At 37.9% G+C, this 21995-nt stretch overlaps 1 protein-coding gene across 1 annotated transcript in view; it reads right to left on the bottom strand.

Moving 5' to 3' along the window:
* LOC150078558 (myosin regulatory light chain RLC-A-like) overlaps positions 1 to 3646 on the bottom strand; it is an 85694-nt gene extending 82048 nt beyond the window's left edge. The window contains exon 1 of the mRNA XM_090385349.1: positions 3526 to 3646. Coding sequence (XP_090241475.1) covers positions 3526 to 3528 — 3 coding nt within the window. The 5' untranslated portion in view covers positions 3529 to 3646. The remainder of the gene's footprint in view (positions 1 to 3525) is intronic.
* Positions 3647 to 21995: the final 18349 nt, after the last annotated feature.

Raw genomic sequence — 21995 nt, 5'->3', positions numbered from 1 at the left:
TAGAATTTTGAGTAGTGTAGGTTTATGTGTATTGTGTGTGTGTGTGTGTGTGTGTGTGTGTGTGTGTGTGTGTGTGTGTGTGTGTGTGTGTGTGTGTGTGTGTTCTGACCGCTTGGCTACTCAGAAGCATCAGTCACCTGGAGAAATGATTATGGGTACTCGTCCACACCACGGGAAGGTGAGCCATTCCCCATGGAGCACGTAATGTCTCAATGCGAGACTCTGACTCGCCTGTAAAACAGTATTGCAAAAACCTGCCATGAGTGCCAAATTAGAGCGACATTTAATGGAAGGGCTCCGTTGCAGCTGCACTTAGATCCAAATCTCTTAGATTAGCACTTAGATCCAAAATATCTAGTGAAATCGCCCAATGGCGATTTCACTAGATATTTTTATTATCTGTAACACCGCGGGCAAATAGATATATTTTGTCGATGATCGATATGTTTACCAGATATCCTGAAAAATCGATTTTTTTAAAAATCGATTGCAGAAATGTTTTTAAAAGAAATTGTGTTGTTATTTGGTGTTTTAGGAGCATTAGCAACTAAGGCCATATTGCTCCGGGATATGCGGTGGTCATTCCCTGACCTTTCCGTATCTTCCGTATTTGGTGGTGACGGGCTCGAACCCCAGTCTAATCAAGAAGTTCCTCGAGGTAAAAGTTCCAGTAAAAGTTCCTCGAGGCCTTGAGGAACTTTTACTGGCTTTTTTTTTCTTTTTTTTACAGCAAACAAGAAGCGTGTGCTACGCACTGCTGCTCCTTCCCACCTGGCTACGGAGGCGCCAAGAAATTGTGTGTCGCTAAGGTTGCAGTCATTCCATCATCGCGGATAGGGAACAAATTTCCAATCCGAATTTGATGACACGTGTCATATGTTACAGGTTAAAAAACTTAGTGCGGCGCCCTATAGAATCTCCAGAATCGAACGGCCTTTGCGAACGATTCAACATGAAATTACAAGGGTTTTTGGCACACTGAGTAGACATTAAAAAACTATTACATGCACATTGGGGTCACCAGGCAAGTTTATTTCATATACGCATATATGACAAGTTTATTCCATATATGGTCTGTAAATTGCGCGTGTTCTCTGGCTGATTTGTCTGTTTTTCTGGATGAAAATCTCCAGTTTCTGGGGGAAAAAACCTACGACCTGAATCCGACTAACATGATTTCAATCCCGCGGAGTGAAAAAAGCCAGTAAAAGTTTCTCGAGGCCTTGAGGAACTTTTACTGGCTTTTTTTTTCTTTTTTTTACAGCAAACAAAAAATATTGGACGGGATTCAAATCAGGGCCTTTCCCACCCGGTGTAGGGAGGCGATGACGATACCACTGTGCTACGCGCGCAGTGTCACAGATAGTGTCACAGAACATTACTGCTTGACAAAATTAATACACTGCTCGACAAAAATAACAGAACAAAATGTTTTTCATGAATATTATATTGTGAACAGTGTTGCACATTCTGGCATGCAAATTCCGAGTATCCAATTGAAATCGATCTACCACCTTATACATTATACACATATTATTCATGCCTACACGGGTTCCGACCACATCACTAAATTCCCGTTTTTGGGCTTGCTCAATGGGATAGACACATCTCCAGTACTTAGGATGGCAAGTCATCGTCGTTTGGATGACTCTTTGAGATGGCAAGCCGTTGGACGACTTGAAGCCCGGCAGTTGTAGGCAGAGGTGCCCCGTTTGCTTAATGTTTGCGCAATATCGCAAATCATAGTAGAATCGTGCATATCACAGTAGAATGTGCATGTATCATACAATCGTAGAATTAGTCATAAGTAACTCATAAACAGGCACCCCACAAGGGTGGAAAAGAATTGAGTTCAAGTCCCGTCGATGACGAGAAGAATTTTTATGGACCGTTTTCACAACGTGGCTTAGTTAGTCGGTCTCAGACGAAGGTAGCATGGTTTTTTCTCCCGGAAACTCAGGTTTCTCGTTCAGCAAACAAAAGATCTCCCACAGAACACACACAATTTACAGACAATATACACGGAGCAACAAAGCCCCACTACAACTTCAGCAACAATCATGAAAAGACAAAAGCCCAAGAGGCCTTTGTGCCAAGCCTCCAAATACAACAACAACCAAAATCCTAAGTGCAATAAAGTAACACGACTTTTCTTGGAATATCTGTAGTGATAGTAAAGATTATTTAATGAATAATCCTTACGATCACAATAGGTTTACAAGGAAGTTTCACAAAATACTGTTGTTTTCTATGTTTGTGGGACAGTCGTGCAAAAGAAAATTATTGTGCATCAGTAAAAAAACAAAAAAAAAAAAAAGAGGGAGGAATTTTTATCAGGGAGAAGTAATATTAAATATGTTCCACTGGTTGAATCAAAGAAAGGTTAGGAAAGAACTTGATTTGAACTAAGTTTGCAAAGAACTTGATTTGCTTCTTTGCAAATAAAAAAAGATTCCCACCTTTTCAGATGAAGTTTGGATTAATTTAGTCAAGGCAGAAGAAGGAAGTAGATTCTCCTACGTAAAGGATGCCTTTCCCAATTTAACAGATGCAAAACTGAAAAAAGGAATTTTCATTGGGACTCAAGTAAAGAAACTGCTATTTGAAGCACGGCGATCTAGAAGTTTGACAGTAGTTTAAAGCAGTCGTGCACGAATTTCTTGGAAGAAAGAAAGAAAGAATATAATTATGAATTTCTGGCACCAGAAATTCATAATTATCTGCAATGTTATGATGATATGAGCTGCCGAATGACTCTGAAAATTCATTTTCTTTATATCAGTTTGGTGTTTTGCCTCAAAATTTGGATAATGTGAGTGAGGAGCAAGAGGACGCTTTCTTCAGGACATATGGTAAAGTGGTATCAAGTTCGCTGGGATGCTGTAATGAGAGATTACTGCTAGTTTCTTAAAGACAATTGATATTACTGCTAGTTTCAGAAAGAACTTGTAGATAGTAGTAGTGTACGAGCTGGCTCTTGCGATGTGCGCAATGTACGTACATTACGTATGGTAATTACGTACAAAAAACAAAAAAAACAAAAAATGTACAGCACATTGTAAAATAATAATATATGCCAATATTGGCTGCTAAAAACAGTTTCAATCAAAGTGTCAACTGCTCTTGTCACCTTGGCTGTAATGCAGTATAAAAAGAATTTCAAAGCATTCAATGATTATGTAAGTTATGAAATTTCAAATCTTCTGCGTATTTTCTGTACAATTCCCGTAAATTTCTGTAAATTCGTTTGAAATGAATTTCAAATGAATTTAGGAAAGAAACGCGACTGGGAATGCTACTGAATAAAATTATGCCAATTCAGTTAAAAAAAAAAAAAAAATCTAGGACATTTTTAAAAGCATTCTAGATTCCATTATAACGTTTATAAACTATATAACGTTTTTAAAGTTTCTGAAATTCTAATCAACGATACCGTATAATGTCTCAAAACCAAATGTTTCTAAATTAAACATTTATTGCAGACGTGTATATTTAACATAAAACATAGGAATTAAAATTACTCACCATGTTTACCAACTTCTCGTGCAACTCAGGTAGATGTGATAATTAGAATGGAAGAGTTCTACAGAAACTTCACATCTTCATATAGCGAGGCTAAATGACGTCATAGCTGCTAAAATTTAGGGAATATGGAAAACTTAAATTGAGGGGACCCACACACTAGTGGAAATGCATACATTTTTTTTTTTTTTTATTCCAAGAAGCTCATGGAGCGACGTTTTAAGAATTTCTTTAGATAACTTATCTAAGCCAAGTCTAAATATGGAATCCCTGACACCTACATCCTGTGACCTAGTTGTGAAGTTACCTGACGCTAATAATTCTGGCCCGATTACTCATTTTGCACCATATGATTATACGCTGATTTTCTAAACCTGCTATTTACGTAGAAATAGAATTTAAACCTAATTAATTACATATTTCAGTAAAGCTTTTACTTTATAAGGATCGGTTTATAAATTATTTAATTAATTAATTTGGCTGCAAATAAAAAAAAAAAAGTCGCTAATGATAAAAGTTCACCTACGAGCACAAAATGATGTTTTCTTTGGTTGCAATGATATCTTCAGAATTATTTCAGAAATTCAGAGCAGAATGAATTAATTTTGATGATTTTTTCTTTTTTTTTGTTGATAAAATGCTTTTCCTACTGTAAAACAGTAGCGGATATTTATCCCGTACCGTAAAGTTCTGACAGAGTTTTTTGTGCGACTCCAGAACAATTCGCCACTTTTTAAGCTTTTTTTTTTTTTTATCTAAGCTTAATCTCTATCTTTATCTAAGCCGAACTCTTGTGAGGAGTTCTCTCCTTTGTATAGTCACCTATAAGTCACCTAAATAAGCCTAGGCCTAATTCACCCCTAATAAAGGTTATTTGGGCACATGCCCTTATCTGGGCATGTGCCCAGATAAGCGATGCCCTTTCACTGTCCATTATTTCAGTATTTATTATTTTGAGCGAACGTTTTATCCAACTTATGAATAGTAATTATATTAACTCTCTTCATAATTGTTTATCTCCCGATATTCTTACCAAGAGATAAACAATTATGAAAAAAAAATCTAGAAAAATCAGTGGATACCTGCTGAATTCCAAGAAGAGTTTGTACGTAATTCAGTATTAGCTTTAATTCGCTACTGATGGACCTGATGATTACAGGTCTGCAATAGCAGACCACTAATCTCTTTAATCCCTTTCATGTGAGTACGCAACTGTGCCCAGATAAGCGATGCCCCCCTACCATAAGCGATACTCTCCCTACCACTCTCCATAATGCTCAATGCGGTAAAGCTTGTTGTAGAATGTTCATTATACTTAAATAATTATATGTATTGTATTGTATGTATTATATGTATTGTAAGTAAGAACTAACTATACACATACTAAATCTTAATACTTAATATGCTTAATAATTAAAGGTATCTTTATACTTAATAGGCTTAATAATTAAAGATATCTTAATACTTAATAGGCTCCTCACACGTGCTTCAAGATTCAAAGCAACATCTCCTACATATCACTCAAAGTATTTTATTAAAGTTTTGCGGGCTCCAGGGTTTTCCCCTATCCTACATATCACTGAAAAAAGACAACCGTGAGGTACATTAGGACAGTTATCTTTTCACCTCTACTCTACTCTATGCTGCTGCAATTTTGGCTTCAGCGGCATCGCCAATAAATAAACCACTCCTAAAGTGGGTCAATAAGGAAGCATAACCTTCCAGATCTGATTCGCACCACGCAGCTTGCCGAGTCTCTGGAGATTCCATGGCTTCCAGCCTTAACTGACGACCAACGCCTCCTAGCAATAGTCAGGCAACATTGCATAACTGCAACACCTGTGGGTGCTCCTCAGGGGAGACCACAGGTGTTGCAATTGGAGACCCTGCTAGGGGAGCACCCACAGGTGCACCTGTTGGTGCTCCCCTAGCAGGGTCTCCAGCCACAGTTGTCTCTAAAAGGAACACCTGTAGCTGTAGACCTTTCAGGGACACCTTCTAAAGCGATAGAGTAGGGCCAATCCCGAGCTCATCCTGCATTCAGCACGACTCCATCTCTCGAGCATTCCTCCCTCAAACAGACTCAGAATCTTGACACTGACCTGAACAAATTCGCCGTTGATAGGAAAAAAATCTCAATAGCAGGACTTACAGACATAACTCAACTATACCTTTACATGCGCTTCTGTCTGAGCTTGTGCTCTTATCTCATATTAAACCAGCTCAATTAAACCTAACTCTTGTGAGGAGCAGCGGCGTAGCTACGGTCTTTTGCACTTGTGGCGGATCCTTCTGGTGTGACACCAGAATAATGTTATAATGTTAATAAACCCCTACATAATGTTATCAACTTGAAAAAAAAAAAAAAAAAAAAAGTCTTAAAACTTAGTTGATTTTAAGAAATCACAGAAAACTAAGGAACGTTAAAAATTCAGTGAATAAAGTATAGCGTATTTAATATAATAACAAATACATAGTATACATACATATATTGATATAAATAAATTTATATTAAGACATAGTATTAATATTTAATTTAATAATATAATAGTATTTAATATTTAATAACAAAAAGAGAAAAAGAAATACAAAATGTGAAAATCAATAATAGAAGAGGTTCATAATTTCCATTTTCGTGTCTTCATTTCGGAAAATTTATCGATAACCTCATCAAAATAAATTTTACTAGCATATTCATTTTCGATAGATAATATAGCTAGATTTGATAACTGGTCTAACCCATGAGCAGAAGTAATTTTTAATTAATTTTAATTTGGAAAAGCTTCTTTCGCAGAAGTTTTTCCAAAATAGATACACGAACTATTAAAAAGAACCTTAAATATAATGATAAATTCGGTAGATTCCGAAAAATCCCACTTGCTTTAAACTCTACAAACTGCAAAGCTGTCCACTGTTTTTCTTTCTCAACGGTTATTTTTGCAGCTTGTGGGACGTCTTAGTCGGCCAATTTCTAATACAGTTTCTTCTCGAAGAAATTCAGATCAGCTTTGAAATACACATTTCATCTTCTTTCATCGCAACAACCAAATTATACGGTTGAATAAGCAAATGTTGAAAGAATTTCGTCCATCGCTTTCGAACGAACCTCCAATTCTCGACGCAACCTAGCCTAGGCATCCATACATCGCTCTTTTTAATTCTTCTTGGAGTGCACAGCATCCTTCGCCGAAGCCACATTTGGATCAAGGATAATGAATCGGCTGATGCCGCTGCTAGATCACTGCAGCCCCACAACAACCGTAGCCTGTTAGTCCTCTATACAGACTAGAGGCAGGTAATACATGGTAAATTACATGGAATTTCGTGACCTGCCCATGCCAAGTTGTTGCCCAATGGCAAAAGTAAGGCAGCTGGTACTCAACAGAATAAATCATTCCAAACGTATTGCATCCAAATGCAACAAAGTTTTCCATATGGAAGAGAAGGTATTTCAGGAATGGGTATCTTTGACTTTCAGCGAGGTGCCATCAGACCCAAAAACCCCAAAACTGGGCGATTTCCTCACACACTCCAGGCAGCCCCTTTCAACTATATCTCTAACAAAGCAACACCTTATAAATACCATCAATAGACTTCCCAATAAAACTACAATTGGTCCTGACTGTTTTCCTCTATTCATGGTTAAAGTGTGCAGTGCCTTCATTGTGGAGCCCCTTCTGTCAATCTTTAATCAGATATTAAATTCCGGATCAATCCCGACAATATGGAATCACTACAGGGTACAACCCATACCCAAAAGAAGAAACCCTAAGGAACCTAAGGACTTCAGACCGATCTCGGTGGGCTGCACTCTATTAAAAGTATTTGAGAAAACTATCTTATCAGCACTGATCGAACTTCTCTCATAGACCCAAACATCTGCATACCGTGATCCCCAAAAGATCTACATATACAAACTTACTAGACCTCCTGTTTAAAATTCAAACTGCTCTCAACAGTAAATCTAGCTGGACGTCATCTTCCTTGATATCTCATCTGCTTATGATAAGCTCTCAATTCCCGCTCTCATCTACATCCTGGAAAAATACTTTGGCATTACAGGAAACCTGCTAAAAGTCATAAACCTCATCCTTAAGCCAAGACAACTCATCATCATCCATAAATCCTTCAAACAGGAGCGTGTTATAACGCGGGGAGTACCGCAGGGAGGTATCCTGTCCGGTTTATGGTTCGCCGCGGCCCTTGAACCTTTCCTCGCGATTTCTCATCATATGCAGATGACCTCAAATTATATATAAAATCAAATGACCCTGACCAGACCCACCTGATAAATCAGCGAGCTGCCGTCCTGATCAACAGCCTTGTAACCTATCTACTGCAGATAGGTCTGGAGCTAAACATATCTAAATCAGCCCAAATCACATTTACAAAAAAGAGAATCAAAAATGACATCACAGCCTATCACAACAGAGTGCAGATAAGGAAAGTGAAGCCTCACACCGACCTCGTCTTGACTTGGGACGAGGGCCTAACCTTTCAAAACCATTTTTCGACCATTAAAACTAAGACTTTTTCGGCGATGTGGACTTGGGACGAGGGCCTCACTTTTCAAAACCATTTTTCGACCATGAAAACTAAGACTTTTTCGGCGATGTGGGCAATTCGACAAGAGCTGACGGAGTTACTCCACGTCGATGTAGTCGGAGGATACATCCAGCGGTGCCTACAACTAATCGCACTATATGCATCACCAATCTGGTCTTCTGCACCGACCTCGTACATAAACAGATTCCTGGCAGTCGAGTACTGGGTAATGCGATGGATGAACAGAGTCACGGGCAGCGCATTCACCATCTGAACCCAGGGCTGTTTTATATGCCAACTTAAATATCACTCCCCGGAGAGTTCACATTGCATCCAGGAATATTCTTCTTCTGTCTCAGATGCTAACTGGTGTGATTGACGCCCCCAGTCTTCACGGAGTTATCGCTACTCCACGTGCTGGACGCAGTAATGACAATCCCTACTTACCGTTGCATTCTACACTATCCAACCTGTGCTGTCTGAAGAACTTCTTTCCGAACAACGCAGTCCCCCTTTTCAATACACTGGCAATAGATCCTGTGAAATACTGTGAAGGCAAGCAGTACAGAGTGAAGAGCCTCTCTGAAGCTTACAGCTTTCTTGAACTATAGATGAAGAAGAAGCTTGAATAGGAAGGAATGACCAAAATATAAAATAGCTGTTGGACATCTACTTGTAAATGGTACTGTGAATAATGTCCTCTTCTAAAGTAAGTTGTCGATAATTACATTCTGTAAATAATACTGTAAATGATTCGTACTTCTGTAAATATTGTAAACGTGATTTGTAAATATTGCATTGTAAAAATTACCACTCTTTCATTTTTGTACACCCTTCTAGCCGGCTGGCTGTGTAAAAGGGGTGAAAGCAATCACTTGCTATTAATAAATAGATTTAATAATAATAATAATAATAATAATAATAATAAAGTCTTGACATTGGCAAGTTTTGGCGTATAAAACAAAACAAATGTTGCTTAAAGGCTCTCTGACCACTTGTTATTAAGTTGAATGGAGAAATGATTAGGAGTACTCGGCAGCATAAATACTTAGGAATTTATTTTGATGACCGTCTTAATTTTAATTACCATGCAAAATATGTACTTCAGAAAATACCTATAAAATTATTAAGATTACCAGGAGTACTTTTGGTGTAAAGAAATCTTCCATTGAATTATACTACAGTTGTATATTTATACCAATTGTGTGTGTTATGCGGCTGGGGCCTGGGGATACAGAATCGGTAACTCCCTTGTTACAAAAATATCTTACCCAAGCACAAAGATTCTTTCTTCTCGCTGTAAGTAGAGCTTGTCGAACTGTCTCTACAGCTGCTCTCCAGGTCCTCAGTCATCGACTGCCAATCCAATATGAAGTAATGTTACATTATCTTTTATATTGTAGAAGAAAAAATATTCCTGCGATTGTAAAAGGCATAACATAACATATACTGACTTGCAGGAAAAGGTAGACATTAAAAGAATGAGAAATGAATGTTGTAGAGCGTGGCAAAATACCTGATCTACCCCTACCTCGGTCTCTTTGTTGATTTCCAAGGGGCATTCGACACTGTTTGGTTAGGTTATTCCTGTAGGAAGACCTTTAAGTTTTTTCCCGAGGTTGTTGATTACGACAAGAAAATGGACTGGTTCAATCCTGGTTTATACGTTACGTTTTTATATACCGGTCACGGAAGTCTTAACTTTAAATTGTTCTCACTAGGATTAAGTAACACTCTTCTCTGTAGTTGTGGTGCTCAAGAAACTGTCGAGCACCTCGTCTTTCATTGTCCCCTGTACGATGATTTAAGACTCGACTTTCAACTTCTCACAAATGTATTTGACTACTCCGAACTGCCAAGATTGGTTAACTGTTCTGAATATATTATACTGCCTTCTCCACCTATGCAGAGAAATTGTTTAAACGGAGGAAAAGAATTCTTGCTCCTGAGGTTCAGTAAAATGCTAGACTGTTTCTTTGGATTGTATTGATGTATTGATCAGTCTGCTGGACTCTGAAGCCCAGTATTTATTTATGTATCATCATTGTATATAGTATTTTTATGTACCATCATTGTAAACAGTCTTTCATGTATAATTAATCATTATACTTTTCATGTATAATTAATTATTGTACTTTATATATTACAATCCGCTGAAAGAAACCTATATGCAGATTACTTTCAGCGGCGAATAGGGGAAACCCTGGAGCCCGCCAAAAAATAATAAAATTCTTTGACTTGACTTGTCATTCCTGCAAAATGAACACATCATAACACTTACACATCCAACACACTACATACAAATGGCCGGTTTTGGCATAAGCTTCAACACAAGAAGTACAATAGCGGCTTATGGGGGAAACCCTGGGATCCGCCACAACAACACATGAATGTTCCTGTATGTTTTTTCATTATTTCCCAACGGTGTGGAGAGACTGAAAAGAAAAATAAAGGTTTTCACAAGTTTCAAAGAAGGTTACGCATGACGAAACGTTTGCAAATGAATGCACTCCGCATAAATTTAACGAGTGGTTTTCACAGGGCTTTGGGATTAATTTACGTTGACCACGGTACAGATTTATATCCAGTATATCCTTTTCTAAATTATTCAAATTTTCTTTTATGAGTTCGGCAGAGGTCTTTCCAACAATGGGGAAAAATCCTTCACATCAACCTTGTCACTTACAATGTGAACATATCTAAATACTTCACACATCTGGCCAGTGTGGGATACGTCTAGTGTACTGTCAAATACAATTACAAAATATTTTGCTTGTTTTATATTATCGGCTACTATTTTTTCTTTCACATAATTTCCTAAAATGTTATTATTAACATTAATACTAAACTCATAAAATTAATCATAAACTCAATTTGAATCTCTGGAGTCAATGAAGGTTCTTTCCTATCAGATGGACGTTCAATTCTTAAAATATGTTCTTTCAAAAAGGGGTGATAATTTGATATCAACTTTACCATTTCTCTAAAATTTCCTTTATTTGTAGAAAATATGGATTCATCATGTACACGAAAAGGAAGATTCTGACAAGCCAGAAATAAGATTACATCTAAAAGCCTATGTAAAACATCTCTCCATTTCTTTCTTTATTCATTTCTTATGAATTTGGTCAATAGTTTGTTGAAACTTCAACCCTGCATTTAAGGTTTTCCACTTCTCCAAGCACAAGAGATGCTGTTCACTATTTTCATGGTCAGAAACCTTTGGGTTTAATTTCCATCAAGTTTTAAATCCCGTGATAAAGTTGGATGTTTTGATTTTTTTATTCTCCAATGAAAATAAGGACGGAACCAGAAAGTTCCGTCCTTATTTTGAAAATATCCACTGCCTTTTTTAATAAAATAAATTCTCAAGTTATCTAGCAGGCATATGCAAAAAAAGCGACGTCGGAATACTTTACAAATATGTTTATTTTCTCGTCCTTTTCAGAATAGTCTCTCTGCTCATATGTATTTTCACTAGTGGAAAAGAATGTAGAAGATTCTTTTCCACTAGTGGATGAATAACTTTCTTTGTTAGATTTTCTTGAGGAGATGACGCTTGCTCTTCTGATTTATCATGCTGAATATCTACTGCACTAGATGTTGAAGATGTAAAATATTTCAACAATGATCCAGACATTGCTTGAATAACTTCTTCTCTTGCTTTCTTTGCTTTTCTCTGTTGAAATCCGCTGAGTCGATTACATTTCGTTTTGTACTATACGTAGGTATAAGAATATATAAAGAAGTTCATCAGAAAAACGGAAAATATCTGTAAAATGTAAAATGAGTAGATCAAAATGAAAAATCAGTTTTCAGGAAATACAAAGGCTCGCCTGTTTACTTCGTATAAATCCACTCACCAAAAATATGGTAATGGCTTGTAGGATGAACTTTGTAAAAATAATGTGATTAAACTAAACGCGTTTTTGTAAAGGCTGAATATTGTTTTGATCCCCAGTTTTATGTGCCTTAATAACATACCAAAAATGTATGCGCAAGTATTATAGTCGTAGTCGGTTAATATAAAAATCAAAGTGTCTTGTCGTTAATTAAATTGTGTCAAATAGAAAATTTAAGTGGAGAAAGATAAATTTAAAAAAAAAAGTTGAAATTATTTTGTTAAAGTTTCCTTCTAGTATTTTCAAGTGATGGCATCCCTTTCTGGTTGGCACCCGGGGAGGATCTCCCCGCTGCCCCTTTCCCTAGAATTATGTTACCAGAACTTCGGATAATCTTGTAAGCATGAGGAGTATGAAATATAACAAAGAAGAAAATGCAATGAAATTACTATTGTAGCGGAAACTTTGGATAAAACGCATTAAAACGCCAACTGAACTTTAATGAACTCAAAGCAGTCAATTTCCATCCCTCCAAAATGTAATTTATTTAGTAGATCTAAAATTAAGACTATTACTTAATGTGCAAAAACTGTTATTACTATTATTACTATTGATGTGCAAAAACTTGCTCTCTGCCAGCAATTAATAGAATGTTGAAGTAAATTTTCACCTGGTGTTGTAGAAGTGGATTGTTTGAATAAATTTAAGAAAGCATTAGACAAATTGAGGGAAAGAACAGTGTTTCTTTTTTTCATTATGATTACCTGCTTTTATAATCTGATAGTAACAGAATTAACTGTTACTATCAGTTTATGAAATTAACAGAATTTTAATTACTAGTCTTTTCTACCCTAAGTTAAGGAGTGGAGTACACCTTGCCGTGAATGTTTAAAAACTTCTTTACTTCATCCCTTCCTTCCATGTTCGTAAACACTGCTTTACATAAACTAACCTTCCAAAAACTTGCTAATTTATTTAAAAACTAAACTAATTTCAACCTCAATCTTTTAAGTCCTTTTTTACTTTTCTGATTATTTCTCTAATTATTGGATACCTTAATTCATCTCATTTGTCCCAATTATTACCTCTACAATTACTGTGCTTTAAAGTGGAACTTTTGAGATATTCAGATATTCTTTTTACAAAGACTTCTTCATCTTTCTGTTCTTTCTGTCGCTTTTGACTTAAAGTTTCATTATTGGGAAACAAACAGTTGGTCTAGGTTTATGGGGACCTATTAATGATCATCTACATTCTATTTGCATTAGAAAAGGACGTTTCTTATGCTAAAACCACAACAGTGAGATTAAAAAAAAAAAAAAAAAAAAGAACTCATTTTTAAAACTCAATCACGACACAATTATCAAAATGTATTTTTAAAAATAAATTTAACAATTATTAAATAGATATTGGTGCTTCTCCTTGATTATTTGATATATTTGCCATCAGATGGTTCATTTATTGCTTTGCATGCCATTTATTTTCAAAAACAAATACAGGTTTTTCTTCAACAGGTTTTGATTACTATAAGCATGATTACTACAAGTTGATTTGATTACTATAAATAAGCAATACTATAAGTTGGCTATATATAGCCAACAAGTATCCATTTAAGCATGTCGGCACCGCGGCTGGTCGCCGATTATTTCGAATTATTTTCATTTTGGGATTTAGTACTTTTACAACAGGATGTCACTACGTCCTGTTGTATGATGAAATAACTGCCATCGAGAACAGCACAGTGGTTAATATGGCCGCCTCTGTGTCATCAACTTCATTTAATCAGCTCTTATATCAGGAGTGACCACTTTGAGGAAGTCCCAACTCTTGTCAGTGGCGCCTCACAAATAATGTAAAATTAAACTTTACCACTGATTTGAAAATTGAAAAATTATAGCAAGTGCTATAATTTGAAAATCAGAAACGAAGCTAAACGTTCCAGTTTAAATTACACTTTTACTGTCAGAAATATGGTAGTTCAACGTGAGGGAAACTACGGTTCATATTTACCGTTTACCTTTTACCTACAACTGTTAGGTTCGCGCAGGTAATTAGGCACTAGTAGCCCTATGGTTTACGAACTCTGTAAGGATGAATATGTTGTATCTCGTTAACCTATAATAAATTTATTTTATAAACTTAAAATTATTATTTTTTTTAAATTTCAGATATCAATTATTTTCGATAACTGAATAAAGGCGACAAAGGTGGGAGTTATTGATTCATAAGACTCTAAGAGTCTTATGAATAAGAGTCTTATGATTCATAAGACTCTAAGAGTCTTATGAATCAATAACTCCCACCTCGGCCCTGGGTGCCAAGCGTTTCCGTGGCCAAGCGATTCTTGTGCGTTTATAGAGCGTTTTTCTTTCCAGCGAAAGTGTTTTCCTTGTTTTTTTTTTTTTTTTTTCTCGTATTATTAAAATTTTCTGTTAGGTATCTCTACTTTCTTAAAAGCACTAAGAATAGAGCCCAGAAGGAGGAAAGTACCTTTTTCTTTAATTTAATGCTCTAATTAAATGTATTAATCTCTACGCTTGGCCACCAAGCAGCACCTCCTGTCTCTCGGTGGCGGGGCTAGTAACCTGGGTGGTAAAAAACATAAGCTCCCAGGGCCAAAAGGAGCCATCATGGATACAAGCAGTTATCCACCTTTAGAGTCACCGACCTCAGGATCAGAAATTCCTAACATCGACCATGACTACAACCAAACCAAAAGGCTTCGAAGACATAATGCCATGATGAATTATCAAATTTCTTGGTTATTCATTCTCTATCCACCCAACCTGTGGGTAAATTATCACCATTCTTGATTCAAAAATGTCTGGAATCAATTTATGGATCACAAAAATGGTGAAAAGACTACAATCCGGTGACCTACTAATTGAAACAGCCACCTCAAAACATTCTGAGCGGATCGTAAAGTTACTCCCCCACAGAACGTTAAATTCATCAAAGGGTATCAGTGAGTGAGATCTAATTACAGTCTCCGAAGAACTACTCCAGGAACTCAGTAGTGAAAAAGTAATAAATGTGAAACGGATAAAAAACATGTAAATCTCACTCCAACGAGATCCATCATTATAACATTCAGTACTCAAGACTTAACATCCTCAATTAAAGCTAGCTGTTTAAATTGTCGGATTTGACCATACATTCCGTTTGTTGCTTCAAATGCCAGAAATATGGTCATTCGCAGGAGGTGAAGCTATATTGTGTGACTCCAGCAGATTGCACAATCACAACTCCTGTTTGTCCAAACTGCAAACGAAGCCACATAGCCTTTTCCAAAATCTGTAAATTTTGGATAACAGGAAAGAAAATTCAAAAATACAAAATAGAAAATAAAGTCATGTTTCCTGAGACACGTAGGCAAGTTAAAGTCCATTTAACCTGCAAAATTTCGGAACAGTTCATGATTCAAAGGATACGGTACCATCTATGCAACAGATTCTTTGCAGCCCCCTTCTCCTCCCAAATAGCTCTCTACCAACCAGAGTGATCAGAGAAGTGGATTTGAATATTAAAACTAATACAGCACAAATCAAATGGAAGATGATCAGAGAGACTCGACATTATGGAAAACTTGCCGACCGGGCTAGCCCGGTAGGTAAAGTGCTTACCTAGCAACCCAAAGATCGCGGGTTCGATTCCCGCCTCGAGCTGGATATCACGATGGTGTCGACCCAACCGGGTGGTTGGATATCCCGGTCACGATACACGAAGGAAGCAAGAAAAACTGGCTCCTTCGTGTGTTGATCACATCATACGAAATAAATAAATGGGAAACTTAACAAAGAGCAGTAGGTGTCAACTGCCAATGAACGAGCTTTCCCCGATTCTAATATTCACAGTACATGTATATTGTTTATTTTATTTTTTTTTTTGGTCCTTTTTTAATTTAATTTAATTTTTTTCTTTGATTTTTATTACAGTAGTACATGCCTTTTGGCCCGGTTCAAGCTCATATGACTTGCAAAATACGGTATATTCTTTTATACTCCCTATCTTGGTTACTCTTCTGACCTCATCTGGTCTTCCGGAATATAAACAGAAAAATTTCTTATTATTTTGCAAACAAGAAAGCTAGATACGGTCCTGAAAATCGCTTGTGTGTGCGGTCGTAATGGGTGAAGAAATGAGCTGAAGATGAACAAAGTCGTCAGTTGTAGGAAGGAAAGAGATTCCTCTTACACAATAATGAGCAAGCATCCGTCCAATACTCTATTGGTCATTTACACGTTTAATCGTCTAAGCAGTAGAAGAAACACTGCAAAGAAATGGGAAAGTTCCAAAAGTAAAAAATGCAAAAATGTTTGAAAATGTAAACCATAATGAAATAAAATTTTCGAGATTATTTTTTATACTGCGAATAGGACTGCTCCTGTATGCTATATTTGTTACCTGCTTTCGACGAGGTCATTCCATGAATAAAACTACCCCACCTGGCACGAAGTACGAAATTCAAACTTCTTATCCAACTAATTTTAATCACATGTTTCTTTGACAGCAAGCAGTAATAAATTGCACGTGTCACTGCAGAGCTAAAATTTACTGAGAAACATCAGAACTATGTAGCTCCACTTCAAGGTTTAGAAGGTTTAGGGCCGTTGAAAGAACGTCTTCCAGTATGACATATTTGGCATAAAGCCAAAAATGATGATGATAGACAAGCAACAAGCTATGATGAAGTAGATACTGTAAACTACGTTCGTAAACCATACTACGGTTTTCTCTGTTTCTCTTACCACCAATTTCACACGATTGGTGATGTCGGATATTTCATTAACGCTTGACGTTAATGAAACGTTAAAAATTAATACAATGGTGTTTCAGTTTCCTTTCGTAACAATCGCTACTTTTTGAGAAATGTTATTTTACTGAACTAAAATTTTCCCCGTTTCACTGAAAACTGACCACTTTTCCTGAATTTACTCAGTTTCCAAAAGGAGTTAAAAAGATAATAAAAAATAAATGCATTTTAGAATAAATGAAAACAATTGGATCTTTTTCTTTTGTTAGTACTTTTCAGTCATGACTATTTAAAGAGACAATCTGTCTTTAAATTCTTGATAACCCCAGAGTGGATAACATTTTGGATAACAGGATTTTGGCTAACATCTGGTGAGTATGGGTTTGGCACACTCAGGTGGTTCTGAGCTGGTTATCACCATTCTTCTCTTTCTTGGTGATTCCTTTCTACTTTTAACTCTTATATTTTCTCTCTCTCTTCTCTCTCTCTCTCTCTCTCTCTCTCAGGGTAATTCAGAAATTTTTTTTTTGGCTGGTGCAGCATAAGCCCCAGGCTTCCTTGCACCATATAGCTAATAATAATAATAATAATAATAATAATAACTAGGGGCTTCGCCTCCTCCTTGCTTTTCTCGCCCATCCCCGCGCACGCTTTTCTACGTAAAATGTAGAGGCATGCGGAGTAAGTCAAATCTTTTCTACGTAAAAGACACCTGCCGATAAAAGACATGCATTAGTCGATATTTCATCAGTAAATGACCTATGTAATTATTTACCTGTGAATTTGTAGCGCGCGGAATTCTCAAGGTCGAATAAATATCACGGTAAAACTCCAGAACGGTGTACACCCTCATGGCGGCAAGCAAAACAGTGGGAAAGTAGTGATTGGCAAGTTGTGATTCCCATATTTCGACAAACGAACGGGAACAAAGCAGTGATTGGCAGATTCCGCTGCTTTCCCCGCCCACTGTCCTCCTAGGTTGATATGCCTAGGGTGCTTTTCACCATATCTGCCGCTGTTTTTAATAGGGAGCTCGTTTTCCCATTTTAAAACAGCGGGATAGACAGATAAACACCCTACCTAAAATAAGCCCCTCCTCCTCAACAATACAAAACAATCAGAAAAGGGAGGTGCCTGCACTTGTCAATTATCGCCGTCTTCCTAACTTTCATCGAAGTACCTGACGTTGTATACTATACTATACTGGACTTCAACCATTATCACTATGTAATTATTTACCTACGTTTACTTTGGCAAATAGGCCTTTTGCTTTGGGTTCCATAATGCATGAAGAATACTGTTGCATCCAAAAGAGCAGGACTAAAATATTCAACTGAAATATTTACAAACTATAAAAATATAAAATATTTTATTTACAAAATACTAAACTACAGTATTTACGAATATAGAATATTCATTAATATACCAAAAACTTTACAAAGGAACATCAAACCTTAGACAGTGAATCACGTGAACAAGGTTGGTGAACATTGTGGAGGCAGTTGTCAATAATTAACTGCATTCGTAGTAACGTAATTGCCTCGTCCTCTTCTCCCATTAGCTCGAATAAAAAAAACACTAGGAGGAAAATATTTTTAATGTATAGATAATAATAAGTGTACCATACTACAAACCACCGGCAGTACTAGAGACCCCAACCCACAAGTTGTACTGGGACTGCACCACAGTAACAGAGAGGACAATCCTGCACATCACACTGGACCCTTGTGGACAAGATGGAAAGAGCAACCTATCTGATTGACATTGCGGTACCTAACACTGAAAACCTGCAGAAAACCCATGGGGAAAAAATCAGAAACTACACAAACCTAAGACAGGAGATCAAAGAGATGTGGCATATTCAACAAGTAACGACCATCCCGATCATCGTGTCAAAAAGAGGTATGGTGTCAAAGGCACCACATAATAGCCTAGCAGGAATAGGTCACCTAGCGAACACCTACAAGGAACTCCAGAAAGTCGCAATTCTGAACACCTGTAGAATAGTCAGAGTTCCTCGACCAACCGTAGCACTAGACATAACAACCACCACCTGTGTAGTTGGTAGCAATACCCGTCATGAGGTGAAACCCCAATCAGAGAGAAATAATAATAATGGCAGATAGTGGCGCCATATGGTGTCACTCGCGAGAACTAAAAATAAATAAAATAAACCACTGGACATAAGCTGAAGCTAAACAAGTCCACTCAATAGATGGATGATGTCACAGAGAAATATTATTCATACTGTATCGAGTGTGGCGCAGGATAAAGTCACTCGGTTCAGGCCTTAGGCAGAGGGGTCGGTTCGAAAAGTTGGAGACAGTCTCCCGAGCAAGACATTGGAGCAAGTGGCGCTGTCCCCCTGTAAGGCTACCACAAGAGAAAGGCAAGACCATCCAGCCCACCAACTGGAAGAGCTTCCTGGGCAATGGCGCTAGTGACCACCCAGGAAGGAACAAAACGCCAACGCATGAAGTGGAGCATTGAAATGAATACGTACATCATGCAAGCATACTATGAAATAACCAGGCTAGAGATGGAACATAACAATGTACAGGTCGCGACTACATATCAAGTGGTTGGAATGATACCTGGATATTCATGTCACTGAGCAGCCATTAGCAGATCATAGAAGGACCATCGTCACGAAGAACCTAATAGCTCCTGCCGTCTTGGAAAAAATCAAGCAGGATGTCAGCAATCAACTACAAAGCACAAAGCATATGGTCAATATGGAACTAGAGGAGGAAGAGCACGAAGAAATACAACCCAGAGTAGCTGAAGTTGAAAGAGACGAAGTCATATCCATTATAGAAGATGAGGGGAAGAAGGCACTAACAGAATTCGAAGGAATGTACCCCACAAGAATCCACGTGATACTTATGCAGAGGCCAAATAAAATCCTTTGGGGGAGTAAAGGATATCTCAATCGGCAAATAATGCCACATTACCTTGACAAAAATCGTGCAACGCTGGAGGCTATCCACACAGCCGTATACTGTGCTGCCATAGCAGCCACTAGGATTAATGGAAAAGAAACAAGAGACCAGCAGGATAAGAACCTAAAACAGAAGGCACCGCCAGCTTGGGAAAGAAGACTTCAGTAGAAGATAGAAGAATTAAGAGTCAAGATAGGTCATTGACCCAGTACCAACAGGGTAACAGAAGTAAAAAATTGATTGAAAAGGTGAAGAGAGATTGATTGGAAAGGTGTGGACGCTACAGTCGATCAGGATCACTGACAACTGGCGAACCCCAGGAACTGATAACATCCACAACTACTGGTACAAGAAGCTCACACACACACACACACACACACACACACACACACACACACACACACACACACACACACACACACACACACACACACACACACACACACACACACACACACACACACACACAAGATCTAGCAGAGCAGTTCACTCGAAAGATAGGGAACCCGGAGACAATTCCAAAGTTTCTCACTGAAGGAATCACATATCTGGAGCTTAAACACGAAGATTCAAGAAACCCGGGGAAATATAGGCCAATCAATTGTCTCCCAACAATCTACAAGATCTTGACCAGCTGCATAACCAAGAAGATATCAAAATACTTAGAGAATCAGAACATAATGGCCGAAGAACAGAAAGGATGCAAGTGGAGGAGCAAAGGATGCAAGGAGCAATTAACCATAGATGCAGCAGTTATGGAGCAAGACTACAAGAAGCACCGCAAACTATACACGGCCTACATCGAATACCGCAAGGCCTTCGACTCTGAACCTCATAACTGACTAATAGAGACCCTGAAGATCTACAAGGTCAATCCGATAGTGACAAATTTCCTAGGAGCAACTTTGGCGAAATGGAGCACAAAATTAAGGTAGAGAACATCACAACCAGGCCAATCCCCATTAGTAGAGGAATCTTTCAGGGAGATGCTCTGGGCCCACTGTGGTTCTGTCTAGCACTTAACCCGCTATCCACCATTCTTAACAGCAGCAAGTAGGCATATAACCTCAAAGAAGGAAGAAAGAACCTGTACACCCTCACCATGTATAATATACATGGACGACATAAAGCTCTACGCGGCAACCAAATTCCTTCCTGATCTCTTTTCTCAACTACTCCGGATCACCGAAGAATTCCGAAAGGACATCAGAAAGGAATTTGGTTTAGACAAATGCAAGACCCACACACTGCACGCGGGAAAAGTAGTTGGCCGAAACTACCAGCTGCTGACTGGTAAAGAGATCGAAGCTATGACAGAAGGAGAGACCTACAAATACCTAGGGATGATGCAGGCTCAGCTGTTATTGCACAAGCAAATCAAGAAGTGCCTGACCAAAAAATATCATCAGAGACTCAGAAGCCTGCTGAAAGCAAAATTGAACAGAGAGAACACAGTTAGAGCTATAAACACCTATGCAGCTCCAGTACTAACATACACCTTCGGGGTCATAGATTGGACTAACACCAAGCCAGAAGATATCATGCGAAAGACAAGGGCAATGATGACCAAGAGCCGCCAACACCACCCCAAATCAGAAATGGAGAGACTAACAATAGCTCGGAAAGAGGGAGGAATGAGACTGATAGACCTGATAGAGCAACAGAAAACAGCGATAATTAGCCTGAAGGATTACTTCGAGAACACAGCACCACTCAACCAGGCCATAAGGAAGATAAATAAGTGGTACACTCCACTCAACCTAAGCGAGGAACCCCCCTCCTGCCCAGACTGTACAAGAAACGAAGTTAGAAAGATTGGCAAAGAAGACACTCCATGACTTCCAATGACCTATATCAAGTTGACATCGATAACTTTAATTTCAATGCATGGCTCAAAAGCGGGACGCTCTTTCCCGAGACTCAAGAATTCGTGCTCACCATCCAAGAACAGCAGGAACTATAGAAAATTGCAAAGGAGCCCGGAATGTCATATGACACGTGTTGATGATGCTAACTGGCCTCAGAAACGATCCAATAGAAACGAGTCCCCCAATCAGGGAGAAATAATATATGAGCAAGAATAATAATAATAATAATAATATTATATAATGATATAATAATTATTTAATAACGGATAAGACCATCCCGCACAACAGACCCGATATAACCCATGTGGACAAGATGGAAAAGGTGCCCAACACTAGCAATGTCCAGAAAACCCATGAGGAAAAAAACAGGAAGAACACGAACCTGAGACATGAGGTCAAGGAGATGTGGCATATGCAAGAAGTGTCGACCTTCCCAATCATCGTGTCAACCATTGGTATGGTGCCAAAGGCTCTACATAATGAGAGAGCTAATTTCCTTAGCAACATGATTTTGTTACAATTA

This window comes from Mastigoproctus giganteus, chromosome 11, assembly GCF_048544385.1.
Source record: "Mastigoproctus giganteus isolate SK-2022 chromosome 11, ASM4854438v1, whole genome shotgun sequence".
In the NCBI taxonomy this organism is placed as follows: Eukaryota; Metazoa; Arthropoda; class Arachnida; order Uropygi; family Thelyphonidae; genus Mastigoproctus; species Mastigoproctus giganteus.
This window is presented reverse-complemented; position numbering and strand designations above follow the sequence as displayed.